The sequence below is a fragment of the Equus quagga genome, chromosome 14 (assembly GCF_021613505.1).
Source record: "Equus quagga isolate Etosha38 chromosome 14, UCLA_HA_Equagga_1.0, whole genome shotgun sequence".
NCBI classification, from domain to species: Eukaryota; Metazoa; Chordata; class Mammalia; order Perissodactyla; family Equidae; genus Equus; species Equus quagga.
The window spans coordinates 64,820,607-64,837,367 of record NC_060280.1 but is presented as its reverse complement, the minus strand read 5'-3'; the positions used below and the strand labels follow the sequence as shown (position 1 = coordinate 64,837,367).

General features: G+C 54.5%; 3 protein-coding genes across 6 annotated transcripts in view; 2 read left to right on the top strand and 1 right to left on the bottom strand.

The window, feature by feature from the left end:
- SIK3 (SIK family kinase 3) overlaps positions 1–1,871 on the top strand; it is a 239,746-nt gene extending 237,875 nt beyond the window's left edge. For all 4 annotated transcript variants that reach the window (XM_046684959.1, XM_046684958.1, XM_046684956.1 and 1 more), the window contains one exon: positions 511–1,871. The gene's annotated coding sequence lies outside the window, so the exon portion shown is untranslated. The remainder of the gene's footprint in view (positions 1–510) is intronic.
- Positions 1,872–7,747: 5,876 nt separating this feature from the next.
- APOA1 (apolipoprotein A1) lies at positions 7,748–9,634 on the top strand. Its single transcript, XM_046686071.1, has 3 exons — positions 7,748–7,886; positions 8,074–8,227; positions 8,854–9,634. The coding sequence occupies exons 1-3, from the start codon at positions 7,844–7,846 to the stop codon at positions 9,455–9,457; spliced, it is 801 nt and encodes a 266-aa protein (XP_046542027.1). The 5' UTR covers positions 7,748–7,843; the 3' UTR covers positions 9,458–9,634.
- A 2,366-nt stretch (positions 9,635–12,000) lies between these two features.
- APOC3 (apolipoprotein C3) lies at positions 12,001–14,414 on the bottom strand. Its single transcript, XM_046686155.1, has 4 exons — positions 14,338–14,414; positions 13,634–13,701; positions 13,346–13,469; positions 12,001–12,308 (listed from the first exon to the last, which is right to left on the bottom strand). Exons 2-4 carry the CDS (start codon positions 13,686–13,688, stop codon positions 12,188–12,190), a joined length of 300 nt encoding a protein of 99 aa, XP_046542111.1. The 5' UTR covers positions 13,689–13,701; positions 14,338–14,414; the 3' UTR covers positions 12,001–12,187.
- Positions 14,415–16,761: the final 2,347 nt, after the last annotated feature.

Below are 16,761 nucleotides of genomic sequence, written 5' to 3'. Positions count from 1 at the left end.
TACTTACGGGGCATAAGACACACGTGTTATAGGTGCCGTAGCCTTCACAGAGACAGTCAGTCAGTGAGCTGCAGCTTTAGAGGACAGAGGGGACACGGCCAGGGTAATAAGGAAAGGAGGCGGTCCTCGAACTCAGTCCTGAAGGATGAAACCCAGCAAGAAAACATGTGCAGTCATATTTTTAAGGCTGTGCTGTAAGTGGCAGAATATTCCAGATGGGGGAAATATGTGATCAGAGGCCAGTGGTAGAAAATGGATAAGTTGACCAGTTTGTCTGGAGTAATGCCTAAAAGTACATAGTACTGGCTCTGTCTTTGAAAACTGTTTGACAGAAAAGACTTGATGAAAGTTAAGCCATCTGGCAAATCCATATTAGAGCCTCAGTATGGCAAACCTCTTAAAATGCCTGAGGGAAAGTGAACCAGTTGCATTTATGAAGAAGTTTTCAATTGAATATTTGAGACGTCGTCTTTTCAGACTGATTCTCCTCTGTGTCCACTCTGTTGGCAGGTCTGTGTACAGCTCGCAGATGAAGAGGCTGACTTTAAACCAACAGTATCTAGCAGCATTGCGCCAAATTGCCATTGTGTTTCTCTCCACCCAGAACGTCGTGGCTCCTTTCCTCACATTTGGTTCATCAGTGTGCTGTTCTTTGGGTTCTGAGGGGGTTTTGCCATGTTTGCTTGTATGACCAAGTCACCAAGGAAATAAACAGGAAATCCATGTTCGCCACCTTTTGTGAAAGCGTATTTGGTGTATTTGAGTTGGTGCTTTGGTTTGGTTTGGGTTGGGTTTTGGTTTGTTTTTGTTTTGCTTTGTTTTGTTTTTGATATGTTTTCTTTTGGAGGTGATTTTCTTTCGTTTCTCCTTTTTTTTTTCTTTCTTTTTCTTTTCGTTTTTGGGACAGAAAGGCAAAGCAGTTAGAGTACAGAGGCAGGGGACCCACAGCCTCTCCCCTCCCAGCCTCCACCCACAGAGCACCCTCCAGGCCTCAGCATTGCTCCTCCGAGGAAGCACATTCTAAAGGATAACATCTTCTGGAATCACAGTGGCTGGGAAAGTGAAAGAGGAAGGGTGATGGCCCATGGGACTTGGAGAGCAAAACGTTGAACCTGGGGAGGTCTTTACTGCTGGGATCACTGAAGGACATGTCTTGCCCAGCCAGGATCATATCAGAACATTAGCGTGGAGGCTGAGGGTGACCTGGCGTTGGTGGGCTGCCGGTCGGAATGTCTCAGTGAGAGCCTGCCCTGCTCTATAACTCAGCTCCCCAGCTGTCACATGGCAAGTTGGTTGCCTTTGCCATCCTACTGGTTCCAACCATGGACTGAACACCCAATAGTGGTGCATTATGCTTTTTGTGTCACCTTTCATCCTCATTTTATATTGTGCTATAAAAAGGATTGTCTTCATATATATATATATATATATATATATATATACACACATATATATGTGTGTGTGTATATATCTATATATGCCTTTCCCTTTCAGCCTCTTTGTCACAGGCAAGAAGAATAGGAGGTTGTCTTGGGTCCTGCCTCTCTCCTCCCTGGGCATCCTCAGCCCCTATTTTAATTCTTTATCATGTAGGAATTGTTTTTGGTAAATGTTGATATTATTATTATTATTATTGTTATTATTAATAATAAATAAAAACAAAAGGAATTTTTGTTTTAAAGAGAAATGTTTAACCAGATTCTGTTCTATTTGAATTGTGACTTGCACCTTTTGTTCAAAGTATTTTATTTAGACATTGTAATTGTGACCAGTTCTTACTTGTGCCAGTGACAGAAATAGTGGTCTCCTTTCCCCAGTTGAAGCAGTGCATATGCAATAGCTATTGTGTCACTATCTTTATTTTTCTTCACTGTTAGAAACCAAAGTCTTCTCTGCTGGCTGGGGGCTGACAGAGGATCTGGGTTATCTCCTTCTGATCTTCAAAACAAGAAAGAGAAGTTAAATATTCTGACTCTTGATCTTTTTTTCTCGTAAAGGAGAGTAAAAGGTCCCCAGTCTCCTCCTAGTCTTTCATCCTGAATTTGCACAGAAGAAAGCGGGTGCCCAGCATGGCCATCCTGATGTCGCTGACGGGATCCCCATGCAGCTTGTCCTTCTCACTGATATTGGCAGCTCAGCTCCTGGACCCAGTATCCCTCGAGTGGATTTCTGCAGAGCAAGAGTCTTTCTTGGGATCTTTTCCATGGTCCCCAATCTCCCCTCCACTTAGCGGGGCCACCAACTACTCACCAGAAGGAGGCTACCAAGAAAGCCCTAACAGCTACTTTTTGACTTCTCTGGGCTTTTTCCAACTCCGATGCCCCCCAACTGCGCCCCTACCCCCATGCTCAGCCTGTTCCGTTTTCATGGTACTGTATTGATGGAAGAGCAGACTGCCACCTCCAGCAACCACCCAGATGAAAGCCAGTGAGCCTATTAACCGTGCCATCTTGCGAACTACACTTTTAAAAAATCATTGCTTTGTATTGTAGTAACCAATATGCGCAGTATATGTTGAATGTATATGGATATACTTTCCTATTTCTGTTCTTTGAAAATGTCAGAAGTATTTTTTCTTTCTCATTTATGTTGAACTAAAAAAGGATTAAAAAAAATCTCCAGACCCAAGTTGCAGTAAGACCTTTAGTCCTTTCTTTGTGGGCACTTAACAACTTAGTAACTTAGTTGGACAGTAGGGGATTGTGAAAATAAAAACCTGATTACGATCTTACGTTGATATATTATTTGCCTTGTGGTTCGGAGTCTCATTGAGAGAAGCATCCAGTTGGGTGGAAGCTGGAACACAGGAGGCTGAAGAAGTCTACCAAGCATGAGTGGAACTTTGAGCAATCCATTATCTCACCCCAGCTTGTAAAGTAGCATTCTCTAGAACCTTGAACTCAGCTCCGCACTGTGTCCCCAGGGACCTGGCTTGGACTCTGCCCCCTCAGAAGGGAGCATCTGAGTTTGCTGAGTTGGATGGAAAACAGATTCCTTGAGAGAGAGTTTTGAAGGAGTAGAAGGAGGACCTGAAAGAGCTGGCACAGGCTGGGGCCTTTATGAAGTGACCTCAATCAGCCCAGTGATAGGATCACCAAGTAAGTGTTAGGATAGAAAGAGGACTTTATAGTTTTCTCCTTTTCCCGTGCCTGGACTCCAAAAGGGTGGGGTAGAATTTCCAGCAGATCCCAGGCATGGCTAAGGCATGGTTGATTGAAGGTCTTCTGTGAAGAAGGGCGACTGAAGCTGGAAATATTGGCAGTGTTTGTAGGAAGAAGACTGACAGGACGGAACTTACAAAAGCTTTTGAGTCCCTGGTGGACTAAAAAGCAGCTGTGGGACTGTTTAGAACTGAAAAGAGCCTTCTCAAGAGGGCTCTTCTAGAAATCGTCTGTCTGTACACACTCCCATGGAAGGCTGCCAAGTGGCTCTGGAACCAAACAGCAGCATTCCCAGATGCCTTCCAACAACTCGTAACAACCTTTTGCAGTAGGTGCCACTCTCTCCCAAAGTCAGCCAGGGTGCCTTTGGGACAAGCACAGAGGAATCAGGGCGTGGCCTCGTGGATAGACCTGGAGGTCTGAGCTCTAGAAAAGCAGCCATGCTGATAGATCCTTATTGGTCTTCTTTCTGACTTTGTGGTAGCCCCTACCCGACTCCAATTGCAAAGATGAAGAATTCAGAAGGCTGGCGTACCTGCCAAGGAGCCAGACCCCTGCTCGTGCTGGTCACAAGGGAGCTCTGCGGTCACCTTAGTCTCCTAGGCAGGAGGGCAGGAGAGAACCTTGCAGTTGGGTGGTTACCATGCACACCCTAGGGTCTGAACTGATGTGGTTTACCACCAGGAGCTGCAACAAAATTGCCAAACAGAAAATACTGAGGGGGGGCTTCTCTCAGGCCTGATCAGTCCAAAGGTCCCCACCCCCAGGTCTCCCATCCGGACCTGCACCGGGTGCTCTCAGATTAGAAGTTCTGAGCGGGCTCTGTGATACAGGGCCGAATGCTCAAGTTTCCTGAGTCTCCTCCCAAGGCCCGCCCCTTCAGAAGACCCTTTACCATCCTGGGGACCCTTCTGTTAGTGTGCCAGTGTCATTCATTGAACAAATATTTGTTGAGTGTCTGTTATGTGCCAGGCCTAGCAGGGGCCAGAGTCCTCCCAGTGCAGACTGACCAGCACAACATTGGGACATAAATTGTGAAATGAGTTGCTAATCATTCTGAGCAAAATCCACTCCTGCAGTCAGCTAGCAGCGCTCTCACGTGTGTCAGGGACCCAGGGCCAGCCTCTTGGTGACTCACTTCTGGAGACTGCCAAGATCAGGGGAATTGAGTGGTGGGACTAAGGGCCTATGTTCGTCCCGCCACGCAGCCAGCCCATCCACGGGCACTTGACACCTCTAACAATGACGGGATGGACTGCAAGTCTGATTCTGAGTTGTGCCCGGTTTGGTGGTGGTGGTGGTTGTTCCAGAGGCCTCCATCCAGAAAGGCTTCCTTCTCCAAAATATTAGTAACAAGGGACTTGGGCTGGTTTAAGCCAAATAGAATGAAATGGAGCAGACACTAGTGAGTGAGTGTATTAAAGAAGAAACCGTCCTGCTTGGTAAGATGTCAGACAGCCCTCCCTAGCCCGATGCCTTGAAATCCCTGAGGGGCCGTGGGCATCAGGGCCCTGCTGCTGGCGGCCCTGGGCAACCATCCAAGAACTAGAAGCCGGGCCTCCTGATTCCCAAATCCCTCGGACACCGAACACTGACGGCCGGAGAATGCAGGGCCGCTCTGCAGCTCCGAGCTGCAGTCTTCGCTCGGGCAAAATAACGAAGAGAATATCTGGCCTGCTGGCCTTACAGGAACATACTAAGTCAATTGTGAAAGTGGCCACTAAAGAACTGTGCAAATGTTGGATACTAGGTTTAGCCATAGTAACTATTTCAGTAGTAAACCAAAGAGAAGGGTAAAACAGTGGCAAGTAGCTTGGAATCCAACCAGTAAGTGTCTGAGATCCCCTGTGTGCTGGCGGGGACAAGCTCTACCCCAGAATGAAAAGAGCCTCTCTTGGCCTGAGACACCAGGGAGCTGCCCTAGCAGGGGAGCGGCCTCCCTCCCACTCTCTAAACAACAGGCAGGAAGCTGGGCTGGCCAAGTGGCAGCCCAGGCAGACTGTTTACTGAGGCCGCTTCTCTCTCTGCACGGTCCACAGGCCTCTGGAGGGTGGGAGGGCGGGGCAGGCAGTCCTGGAACAGAGGTCCCACATCTCAGCATCTGCAAGTCAGGGCCACACAGAGAAATACGATTCCCTGCCTTCCCCCGCTTCTGCTGCCAGAAGCCGAGGTCTTAGCTCTGGTCTGACAATGCAAGTGTATTCAGGGGGAGCAAGGGGATAGAATGCCAGAAATTGGGATTCTGGGACATGGAAGAGTTACTGTTTACTAAGTGCCAGGTACCTTTCCATTTTGCCATACATGTTCAAATTGAGTGCTTAAAATAACACAAATTCATTCTCTTACAGTACCGTTATGGAAGTCAAATGTCCAAAGTGGGTCACACTAGGCTAAAATCATGGTGTCAGCAGAGCTGTGTTCCTTCTGGAGGCCCAAGGAGAAAACTCCCTGCTTTGCCTCTTCCGGCTTCTAGAGGGCTGCCCACATTCCTTGGCTCATGGCCCCCTTCCAGCAATCACATCACTCTGACTTCTGTTTCCATCCCCTCTTCTCCTTCTCCAACTCTGCCTCTCCTGCCTCCCTCTTGTATATCTAAGGATCCGTGTGATGGCATTGGGCCCACCTGGATAGTCCAGGATGCCTGCCCCCTCTCAAGGTCCTTATGATCACATCTGCAAAGTCGCTTTTGCCGTAAGTGGGAGTCACAGGTTCCAGAGAGGAGGACACGGACATTGTGGGGAGGCCATTATTCTGCCTGCTATACATATTATCCCTACCCCAACTCTAGGAGATGGCATGTTCCATCATTATCTTCATTTAACAGATAAGAAACTGAGGTGTGAGGAGGGAATGTAACTCACCCAGGGTCATACAGCTAATAAGTGGCAGAGCTGGGAGTCAAATCTAAGACTGGTTCCAAAGCTTTCTTCTCTGAGGCCAAAGGCACGAGACTGGCGAGGGTGGGAGAGGCCTGGAGCCCCGCTACGCCCTGTCTGGCAGACGGTGGCCCCAGGCTGTTGTTCAGAAAGTTAGGGAGTTTCCTGGGTAGATGGTGCAGGGCACATTCTGCCCTGGGTCCTAAGTCCAAAGACCTGGGTTCGAAGTCCAGCCCTGCCTCTAACTCCCTGGGAGACAAGAGACAGTGGGCAAACTCCTTTCACCGTCTTCAGTTTCCTCGTCTGTAAGATGGTGGGGTGGGGAGAGGCTGGAGTAGTTGATCTCAAAATTCCTCTCAACTTGAACATTCGCAGGTTCTAGGACTCAGGCCCTGTCAGTGACCTGGCGTTGGAGGGCCTGGGCTTTCCAGGAGAAACCTTACACAATGGTGCCGTGAACACACAGCACTTTCCATTCACAGGATCTCTCCGGGTCTTCCAGCAACCCCGCCATTCTTGTCTCCATTTTCCTGATAGGAAACCAAGGCTCAGAGAGATTACATAACTGGCTCATGACACTCCTCCAGGATTTTGCAATTTGGAGGCAAAATGAAATGAGAAACCAGGTCTTTTCGACCTCCCGGAGGTCTCTCCCCAACACCGGTGAGCTCAGGGCTGGTACCCATTCTCACCTGTGCCTGGTCAAATGTAAACACAAACAACACGAAGATACAGGTATTCAATTTAAGTGACTTCTTTATTCTGAGATTATGCCCTTTCTAGGTGTTAAAAACTCTTTTTTGAAGTGCTGCTTCTGATTAGATGGTAGGGTTTGGGTGGGAGGGGCAGTGGGAGATTTTTACAGGACAAAATTAAAAGCTGGCAACTGTGTTGGTCTCTCAAATTTGTTTTGAAATGGCAGAGGTCTCTGAATTCTCAAATTCTAGGAGCCCTGAGCACTCTCTAGCCTTCCCAGGCAGCTCCCTAGCACCACACGGACCTCTTGGGATGAGCCACTCGACAGAGTCTCGGTGGGAGGGCTGTCTACTGCCTTTCTGGGGCTGGGGACAGGGGTGGGTGTGACATAATCTCCCTGGAATGCAAGGGGACGGGAGAGGACATCTCATGAGTGGAGGAGTCCCAGCCAGCTTGTGTATTTTTCTTCCTTCCCTCCTCTCCCCGGGCAGGAGGCTGCGCTGGCACAATGGACAATGGCGGGCACACCGCCCCCCACCGAGGAGGAGGGCATGGATGCAGCTGACCCCAGCCCAGGAGACCTGCCAGCCTGCAACCACCTCCTCCCGCCCCCTCCTGAACCCTTGATCCCTGGCCCTGCAGCCCCCACAGCTTCCTGTTTGCCCACTCTATTTGCCAGGCCCCAGGGACAGGGCTGATCCTTGAACTCTAAGTTCCACATCGCTAGGACCAGTGAGCGGTGGCAAGGCCTGGGCTGGGCTTATCAGCCTCCCAGCCCAGCCCCTGCCAGGAGACATAAATAGGCTGGGGAGAGCTGGCTGCGCAGAGATTCCTGAGGCGCTGGAGGTAAGTGCTGCTGCCTGCTCCAGGCTCCTCTGGCTTCCCCCCCGGCTCCAGGTGCAGGAGGCTCAGACTCTGGGATTCTGGCTCCAGACTCTGCCCCATGCCCCTGATCTGGGGCTCTGGAGACCTGATGCCTGCTCTCACTCTGTGCCCCTCCTCCCCCTCCCCTGGCTGTGACGACTGGGGAACACAGAGCCCCTCCACACTAGAAGCTGCCCCACTCAGCCAGGCCCCTCTTCTCCTCCAGGTCACCCAGGTCCCTTCAGGATGAAAGCTGTGGTGCTGACCGTGGCCGTGCTCTTCCTCACGGGTAGGTGCCCCCCAACCTAGGGGCCAACCATCAGGGGAGCCCTTCTCCCTAAACCCCTGTGGTCCACCCTCCTGGGCACAAGGAGCAGAATTTCTCGCTAGCCCCTTCTCCCCCGCCTCCAGGCCTGGCATTCAGCTCAGATCCTGGCCCGCAGCTGGCCTGATCTGAGTCTCCCTCCCACCCGCAGGGAGCCAGGCTCGGCATTTCTGGCAGGGAGATGAACCCCAGTCATCTTGGGATAGAGTGAAGGATTTGGCCACCGTGTACGTGGACGCAGTCAAAGACAGCGGCAGAGAATATGTGGCCCAGTTTGAAGCCTCCGCCTTGGGAAAACAGCTGAAGTAAGGACCCAGCCTGGGGTCTGGGGCAGGGGCGGGGGCTGCCGGCCCCAGGGGGCAGAGTGGCCTGTAGGAAGATGTAGCCAGACTGGCCGAATCCCCATCTACTATTGACGGCCCCACAAAAGGCCTGAATGGAGAAACAGGAATGGGATCCCTGAGCAGGGTCACAGCCTCCAGCAAGGGACAGAGCGGGGCTGCCTGGTCAGTAACCAGCACCACCTCTGTCTGCACGTGCAGCAGGCCCTTCCCCTTCTAAACCACCTCCTCTGCTCCTGCCTGCCAGCAACAGGGACAGCCGTCTTCAGAGAGGAGAATGGTCTGGAAGTATAGAGATTAAGGACCTTAAAAGGCCCAGCTATGGGGACAGACGAGACTGGGTACCAAACCCAGCTCCATCTCTTACTAGCTCTTCAGTCCATCTGCACGATGGGATGTAGGGGAGGGGGGTGCACTGGGCGAGATAGTGTGTGAGAAAACCTAGGCTGGCGGGCCCACAGCCACAGCACGCTCTGGGACAGAATGCCCAGGTCTCACTACAGGTGAGCTGGGGCGCTGGGCCTGCAGCTCCGGGGTGTCCAGGGTGCCAGGGAGGCCACCTCTGAGGCCCTCTCTCTCTTCCCCTTCAGCCTGAAACTCCTGGACAACTGGGACAGCTTGGGCACCACCCTCGGCAAGCTGCGCGAACAGTTAGGCCCGGTCACCCAGGACTTCTGGGATAAACTGGAAAAGGACACAGAAGGGCTGCGGCAGGAGCTGAACAAGGATCTGGAGCTGGTGAAGCAGAAGGTGCAGCCCTACCTGGACGATTTCCAGAAGAAGTGGCAGGAGGAAGTGGAGGTCTACCGCCAGAAGGTGGCGCCGCTGAGCGACGAGTTCCGCGAGGGCGCGCGCCAGAAGTGGCAGGAGCTGCACGAGAAGCTGACCCCGCTGGCCGAGGAGTTGCGCGACCGGCTGCGCACCCACGTGGAATCGCTGCGCGTGAACCTGGCGCCCTTCAGCGAGGAGCTGCGCCAGCGCCTGGCCTCCCGGCTGCAGGCGCTCAAGGACGACGGCGGCGCCAGCCTGGCCGAGTACCACTCCAAGGCCAGCGAGCATCTGAAGGCGCTCAGCGAGAAGGCCCACCCCGCGCTGGAGGACCTGCGCCAGGGCCTGCTGCCCGTGTTGGAGAGCCTCAAGGCCAGCTTCCTGGCTGCCGTCCATGAGGCCTCCAAGCAGCTGACTCCCCAGTGAGACGACCATGGCCACTGGGACTCCTCCCAGCCCGGACCCGAGGGCCTCTCTCCTTGGGTTCCCCTTTCCATCGGTTTCTTAGAATAAATGTTTCCAAAGTGGGATGTATGTGTTGGGTTGTATGTTTTGTGAAGCTTCAGTTATGATTTTTAAACAATAAAAAGTTCTCAAAATAAAGAAGTCTCTTTTGGGAGAATAGGGGCTGGGGGCCGGCAGCTGGAGGGCACCTGCAGGGGAGACCCACCAGGGGGCAGGGACTTCCCTGTTGATTTTGCAGCTGGAGCTCATCAGCTCGGAACCTGGGTCTCTCAGGACCTTAATCAATGTAGGGGGACCTGCTAGGCCCTGGCTGTTTGGAGTCAGGTAGTAGAGGCCCTCACCTGGGGGCCCAAACAGAAGGGAAATAAGAGGACCCAGACAAGTGACAGATAAGCCATTGCTAAGGGCCTGGAAGAACCTCAAACAGTAAGTACCGCAGCCCCATCAGGAAAGTCGGGAAACAGGGTTGTCTCTGCTGGGAGAAGTGGATTCCCTGTCCCCACAGGTGTTCCCGTGGGCGGAGGACAGCAGCCTCTTCCAGCCCTCTGGCTCTGGGTCACTGGGGTGGGCCCTACAGGGCCTTTGGGGTTTGAAGGATTTGGGCAGGTTCAGATGAAGAGCCTGGCGCTCACTCCTTCCTCCTTTATTAATTCAGAAAACGCTGAATAAATGCTTTCCTTCTCTTTTTTCACAAGGGCAGCATGCCACTCTTCACACTCCCACCCTATCCAGACACAGCCGCTCTTTCCTCAGCCACAGCTGTGCAAGCCAACCGAACCACCCCCGGGGCCCCGAGCCCTGCCACCCCACTGTCTGCCAGCTCTGGCCTGAGTCAGAAAAATAATCATCACCTCTTGCAGGTAATTAGCATGTTTTTATTGCCCCAGATGCTTTCACATCTGCCATCCCACCACACCCTTCCCGAATTCGCCGGTAGACTGCCATTAAATCCGTGGGAGAGATGAGGAAGCTGAACTGGGAGATGTGAAGTTGCTCGCCGAGGCCGAAGAGCAGGATGGGCAGAATGGTCCTTTCTAAACGCATCTGCCCCTGGGCATCCATGATTTTTTTTTTTTTAAATTGTGTGGCCAGGTACTAAGGTTTGCATAGATGTGCACACAGGCACACACATCCTTGTGTACATCTCTGTTCACAGCCAGCCCCCCTTCATACTCAGGTACGTATACCCCCGGGCGCATGCACATCGTGCCTTTGCAGATCCCCAGAGATCCAGGCTGCACATCCATGGAGCCTTCCCCACCCTCCCGCAGGGCCTTTCCCTGGCACAGGCTGCTGGATGATGTGTCCCTCCCCCGCCTCCAGTGTGCTTTAAGAACTCTCGGATAAAGGAGGGAGGTGGTACTTCTGAACCCTCCAGATCTACGACAATAGGAGGCAAGCCCAGATTTGGGGGAGAACATTTTCCAGGTGTGAGGGCTGCAGTCCCTGGGTCAGTTGGGCCAGAAGACAAGCCCAGGTGGATTTCCAAAGAGAGAGCAGACATCTCCTATTGGGGCTGGATGTCCTGATGCCACCAAGATCTGTCAAGGAGCACTCTGACACCTGGCCTAGGAGGAACTAAGCAGAATATGGGTAGCCAACCTGGGCTTGAGGTCTGGCTCTGCCATTTGCTGGCTCTGTGACACTGGACACGTGCCTTCACCTGTCTGAGCCTCAGTTTTTTCATTGAAACAGTGGGGGGCCTGCTCAAATAGTCTGTGGTTCTGGAACTCTCTGTCGTGAACATCTGTTGGGTGGTGGGGACTCAACAGAAGCAGCCTTTGTTGGGTAACTTTGGGTTCCTTCTTTATCACCGGGACACAGGCGCCCCCCTCCAATCCTGGTCCCAAGGGGACAATCAGCTCAGCCTATAGCAACAATGACAAACATTTACCAGGTACCTTTGATGGGCCAGGTTCTGTGCCCCGTCTCATTTCATTCATTCATTCAACGAACTCACAATGGAGGAGGTATTATTGTGCCCACTTTACAGATAAGAAACTGAGCCTGATATAAAGTGATAGAGCCAAGACCAGAGATTAGTTGCATCTTACTCCAACCACCACTCCCACCCCCCCACCCTGGGCCCCTTCCCTCAAGTGTGGTTGCAGGGGCCAGGCGGCCTGGGTGGTGCAAGTCAGCTCCATAATTCTGGTGAACACACACAGTCTCAACTCTGATGATGACAGAAAAATGCCAGCCACCATGCCTGGCACAGAGCACACACTCCAGTCTGGTCGTCTGGCGTTTGGCAGTTTATCAAAGCATCGTCCAGTCTCTGACCCCTTCTGCTCCTCCACACAAGCCTGTCGAGGTGGCAGGGTAGGTAGGGGCATCCCCACCTTACAGACGCAGAAACTGGGGCCCAGACACCACCAGCTCCTAAGAGGTGAGGAGGGCACTGGCCCCAGGCCCGCTGGGGTTGGAGTCAGTCCAGTGTCCCCCCAGAGAACAGCCGCAGCCCATTCCCACACTCAAACAACGGTACGTGTGGCACACCCCACTTGCGGCAGCTTCTCATCCAGCTTTATTGGGAGGTGGGCCTGCCTGGGGGGGATCGGGTCTGGGGTAGGGTGAGAGGGCACTGGGGATGCCGTCCTTTTTAAGCGACCTTCAGGGGCAGCCCCGGAGGCCACAGAACCCAAAGAGCCAGCAGGATGGATGGGCAGGTGGACTTGTGGTGTAGAGGTCTCAGGCAACCGCAGGGCTTGGAGTTGTGTCCTCAAAGGTGGAATCCCAGAAGCTGGAGAACTTGCCCTTTAACTTGCCCCAGTAGTCTTTCAGGGAGCTAAGGCCATCGTTCACCCAGTCCCTGGGGTTAAATCAGCAAGGGGAAGCAACAGAGGTGGGAATGAGAGGCGGTCTGCAGGCGGCAGCAGCCGTGGGCATCCCCAAATCCTCACTGCCTCTCCTCCCCCCCCAGCAACGCCCCTGAGACCTCAGGCAGGGACCCCCACAGCTGCCACCCCAGGCAGAAGAGATGCCGAAGGTGGTGATCACGGGACCCTAGCGCAAGTTCAACCCAGGCTTCTCCAGGTGGGGGCAGCCTTTGTGCTACCACAGGTCCCAGGCAAGCTGGAAGGAGTGATGGTGGGGGGAGGTGGATAAGTTCAGGGCTGTCATTCTATTCTAGGCCAATGACACCCCCTAGAGTTGTACTACGTGGTGGCTCTGAGGGAGGTGGGGCAGGGGAAGCAGTTCCTTATTTGGAAAATCATGAGAAGATTGATGAGCTGTGTGACCTGTGGCAGGTCGCTAAACCTCTCTGAGCCTCGATTTTCTCATCTGCAAAATGGGGAAAATAATACTCCATAGCTGGTTCTGAGCACTAAGAATGCCTGTGAATGCCTCTGCTATGTCACTGCAGTGGAGGTGGGGAGGGGAGCTGGGGAGAGGAGAGGACTAGTGGGCAGGGGCAGGGGGGGAGAGGAAGGATGGACTTCTGCTCCCACGGGCCCCAGGGCTTGGAACAAGGCAGAAGCGCACACATGAACACCCCGTGCTGAAATTGGTCAGGTGGGGCCTCCCAAGCCGTACCTCTAGCTGGACTCTCAGAAAAGGAAATGGAAGTGAGGGCTACAGTGGCTTCCTCAGAGACACGCAGGGCACCCGAGGGAGAAACGAGGGACAACAAAGGGAGGAGAGGCCAGGAGGCATGCAGTCCCGCCTCTGTCACCTCTCCTGGGGCAGCCTGGAAAAGCCCTGGGAAGGACCCCCATTTTATAGACCAGAGCACGGAGACTCAGAGGTGCAGGTCCTGGCCGGGCATGGGAGAGTCTCAGCCCCACCTCGGGGCCCTCGCCAAGTCAGGGGCAGGGGGGCACTGAGGATGGGGTCGGGAGGGCGCACCTGGCCTGCTGGGCCACCTGGGACTCCTGCACGCTGGTCAGCGTATCCTTTGCTGTCTTGGAGGCCTGCTGCATGTAGCCCTGCACCACGTCCAGAAGGGAGGCATCCTTGTCCTCTGCAGCTCCTGCAAGGAGAGAGGGCCAAGTCAGGGGACCAATCCCTGGGGAGCCCTCGGCTCCTGCCCAGCCACCCATCAGGGCCTGGGATCCCCAAGCCACCTCCCAAGGGTCCTCCAGGCAGATAGCTGCCCCCACCCTGCCCCCAGCCCAGTCCCCACAAGCTGCTTACGGGCAGTGGCCAGGAGCGCCAGGAGGGCAGCGATGAGGAGGACCCGGGGCTGCATGGCACCTTCGTTCCTGCAGGGGAGTGTGCTGTGAGGGCTACCCCAGGTCGCCCCCCCCCCCCCCCCCCCCCCCCCGCCACCTCTGGGCCCTCCCTGCGGAAGTGATGTGGCCTCTAAGGTTGAACCTGAGCTGGGTCAAGCCAGTAGGACAAGGTATGCTAACATGCGGAGATGGAGGGCTTTCAGACAGGGGCACCGGGGAGACCCAGGCACAGAGAGGGGGAGGGGTGGGATGGAGCAGAAAGTCCACCAGCCTAGGGATCCGGACCCCTGGGGTCTGGCCTGGTTTCTGCCCCTAACATGCTGTGGGGCTGTGGGCAGTCCCTCTCCAGGCCTCAGTTTTTCTGTCTGGCGTAGGATCGGGGTCTCTAAGATTTCTTCCAGCCCTAAACATGCAGAATCAGGGAAAGTGTGCAGATCTGAGCCAGTTCCAGGCCTACCTTGGCCACTACACTCTATGTAATTTGGGCAAGAGACCTCCCTCCTGGGCCTTGCTTTCCCGCAGTGTGCAATTGGAGGTGGGGCCGCTCATCAAGCCGCGGCTTCCTTGGCTCCAGCCAGCTCTCCTCCAGGCTTTGCTGCCTGGGCCTGGCAGGGACCCCCATCCAGCTCTCCTTTCTCCCCCACCTCCGCCTCCCAGGGGCATTACCTGGAGCAGCTGCTTCTTGGGAGGAACTGGGTAGGCAGACAAGAGGGTTCTGACCTGTTTTATATTGTCCCCAGGGCAGCAGGCACTGAGAGCCCAGTGAGCTGGGCAAAGGTCACCTGCTGATCAGTCTAGACTAGGGCCTGAGGCAGGGTGGCCAGAAGCAGCCAGGCCTGCTGGGAGAGTTGAGAAATCTCTAGAAGGCTGTGGGTGCTCATGTCGCTCTCCTGCCACTGCTGCAGCCCGAATGGGCTCAGGAACTGGGGGTCTATGGGACCTGGGGAGACCTCATTCCTTCCTAGCAGCCTGGCTCCCCAAGAAGCCAGGAGAGATGGGAGGGGGGCTTAGGGGACAAGTCAGGGACTTCTGGGCCCACCTCGTCCCTCATACTTGGTCCCTCTCTCCCCCACCCCAAGCCCTGAAAACAGGCTGGACTGGGGGCGGGGGTGGGAGGGTAAAGGGCTTCTTCAGACTTGGGAACAACTCAGTGGGTTGGGGTGGGGAGTCCAGGGAGAAGTCCCAGAAGATGTGTGCGCAGAGCTTGTGTGGGCTAGAGGTGACACAGGGGCATTCACACAGCCCCCTCCCCAGCATCTCCATCTCTGGGCTTCAGTGCCAGTGCCGCCCACCCAGAAGCCTCCCTGAGCTGAGCCCAGGGCACGGGCTGGTGGGAGAAGGGCAAAGGCCACTCTGAGCCCAAGGCCTTTGTCCTGCCCCTCCGCCCCCCTCCTCCCCTTGCCCTATGGACCCTCTGATAACATTCCCCGGGATAGGAGCTGGGCTCATGGCTGGCACCCTCTCCAAATGGGGGGAGCTGGGGTAGCTTCCCAGTCCTGGGTACCTGTCACCTTGGGCCTCAGTTCCTCAGCCTGGAAGTAGCTGCCTCTTAGCCCCTTGGCTGTGTGCACAACGGGAAGGAACGGAGACCATGGGGAGGGCTGCCTGGTGGGGAGAGTGTGCCCAGAGGAGCTCTGCAGGGGCATTCAGCTGTCCAGAAGAGGCCTCAGGCCCTTCTGGGGGTGAGGTGCCCCCTGGGCCCACTCTGGGAGCCATAGCCTGGATGGCAAGATTAGGGGAATTTTGTCTTCTGGATGCTAAGACTTTGGAACCAAGAAAGCCCAGGTTTAAATGATGCCTTTGGCACTGACTCACATGACCCAGGGCCAGAGATCTATCTCAGAGCCTTACTTTTCCCTTCTGTAAAATGGGGATAGAATACGGACATGCCAGGGCTATGGTGAAAGTAATAAGATATGTACAAAGCAGCGGGTCCACCGAGGGGCCTTGAGAAATACTCTCTCCCTTCTTCCCAAACACCTTGCCCTTGCCTGGACAGCACAGTCTGAAGGCAGGAGGAGCTTCCAACGCAGAAATTGGGTTTTGGCAGGCAGCCATCCTCTCAGGAGTAAGAAACTAGCCCCACAGTGTGAAATGAGAGCCCTGAGAAAGCGTCCCGGCCCGGCCTCAGAATTCTTTATCCATGGCTGAGACTTGAAATTCCTCTATTAGAGACTCATTCCTTTGACTTAGATCTCGTTTTCTGTTAAAATGCAGTTATATCAGATTGCTGTGAAGGAGACATTATTAACCCTATTTTACAGGTAGGAAACCTGAGGCTCATAGGGGTAGAGATGTACCCAAGTGCACACAGCCCATCAGGGGCAGAGCTGGGAACCAGAATCCAGCCTTCAAACACCCATGCTGGTCCCAAACTGCTTGGAGAGATGAGACCCGTGGAGATTCATCGGTCACTCACACCTCAGAGCAAATGGGTTTCAGATGTCTTTCGAAGCACAGATTTTGGGGATGGGGTAGGGAGGGAAGAAGGCGATTAGGAGGTCGCTGAAGGATTCGGGCATTGGGGATGGTAGAGGGCCACCTGTGCCCACTTCCCTCTTCTGTTCTGGCCTGTTCCTCAGCCCCGAGGTGAGGGCTGCAGTGGGAGTCCAGATTCCAGGCTGGGCTGGGGTGTGCTAGAATGGGCTGGCTAGACCCCTTGGTCCCCGGTTCCTTGGTCCCGGTTCCTCCAGCTCCCTCTCCGCCTGTGTGGAGGTCTGGAGGAGCCTGTCCTCTCTCTCCTGCTTGGCCACGGGCCCACTGAGCCCAGGGAGGTCAGGAGACGCAGTAGAGACCCAGCAGGGCAGCACTGAGCTGGGTAGAGAACCCAGGTGCAGCTGGGCCATGCACGCTGTGAGGCCTGGGACCTTATCCCTGTCAAGGGGCCTGGCACCTGTAACCCTTCCAGCAGCTCCAGCCTGGGACTCGGTAGGGGCTGTCTCGGTGGCCAGGCTGAGCTCTCCCTCCCTCCCATTCTGGCTCCCCAGGAATGAGGAGACTGCCCTGGGCTTGGCCCACAGACCCACATATGGGCTCTAGGGAGCAACCAGTAGTGGGTGGGGAGGAGGCGGAGAAGGCTCGACCGAGTGG

Coding starts and splice junctions, on each gene's coding strand:
- APOC3 (XM_046686155.1), bottom strand. CDS start 13,688: ATGCAGCCCCGGGTCCTCCTCATCGCTGCCCTCCTGGCGCTCCTGGCC. Junction 13,470..13,633: donor GGCGCTCCTGGCCACTGCCC/GTAAGCAGCTTG, acceptor CTCTCCTTGCAG/GAGCTGCAGAGGACAAGGAT. Junction 12,309..13,345: donor CAGGTGGCCCAGCAGGCCAG/GTGCGCCCTCCC, acceptor ATTTAACCCCAG/GGACTGGGTGAACGATGGCC.
- APOA1 (XM_046686071.1), top strand. CDS start 7,844: ATGAAAGCTGTGGTGCTGACCGTGGCCGTGCTCTTCCTCACGG. Junction 7,887..8,073: donor GGCCGTGCTCTTCCTCACGG/GTAGGTGCCCCC, acceptor TCCCACCCGCAG/GGAGCCAGGCTCGGCATTTC. Junction 8,228..8,853: donor GCCTTGGGAAAACAGCTGAA/GTAAGGACCCAG, acceptor CTTCCCCTTCAG/CCTGAAACTCCTGGACAACT.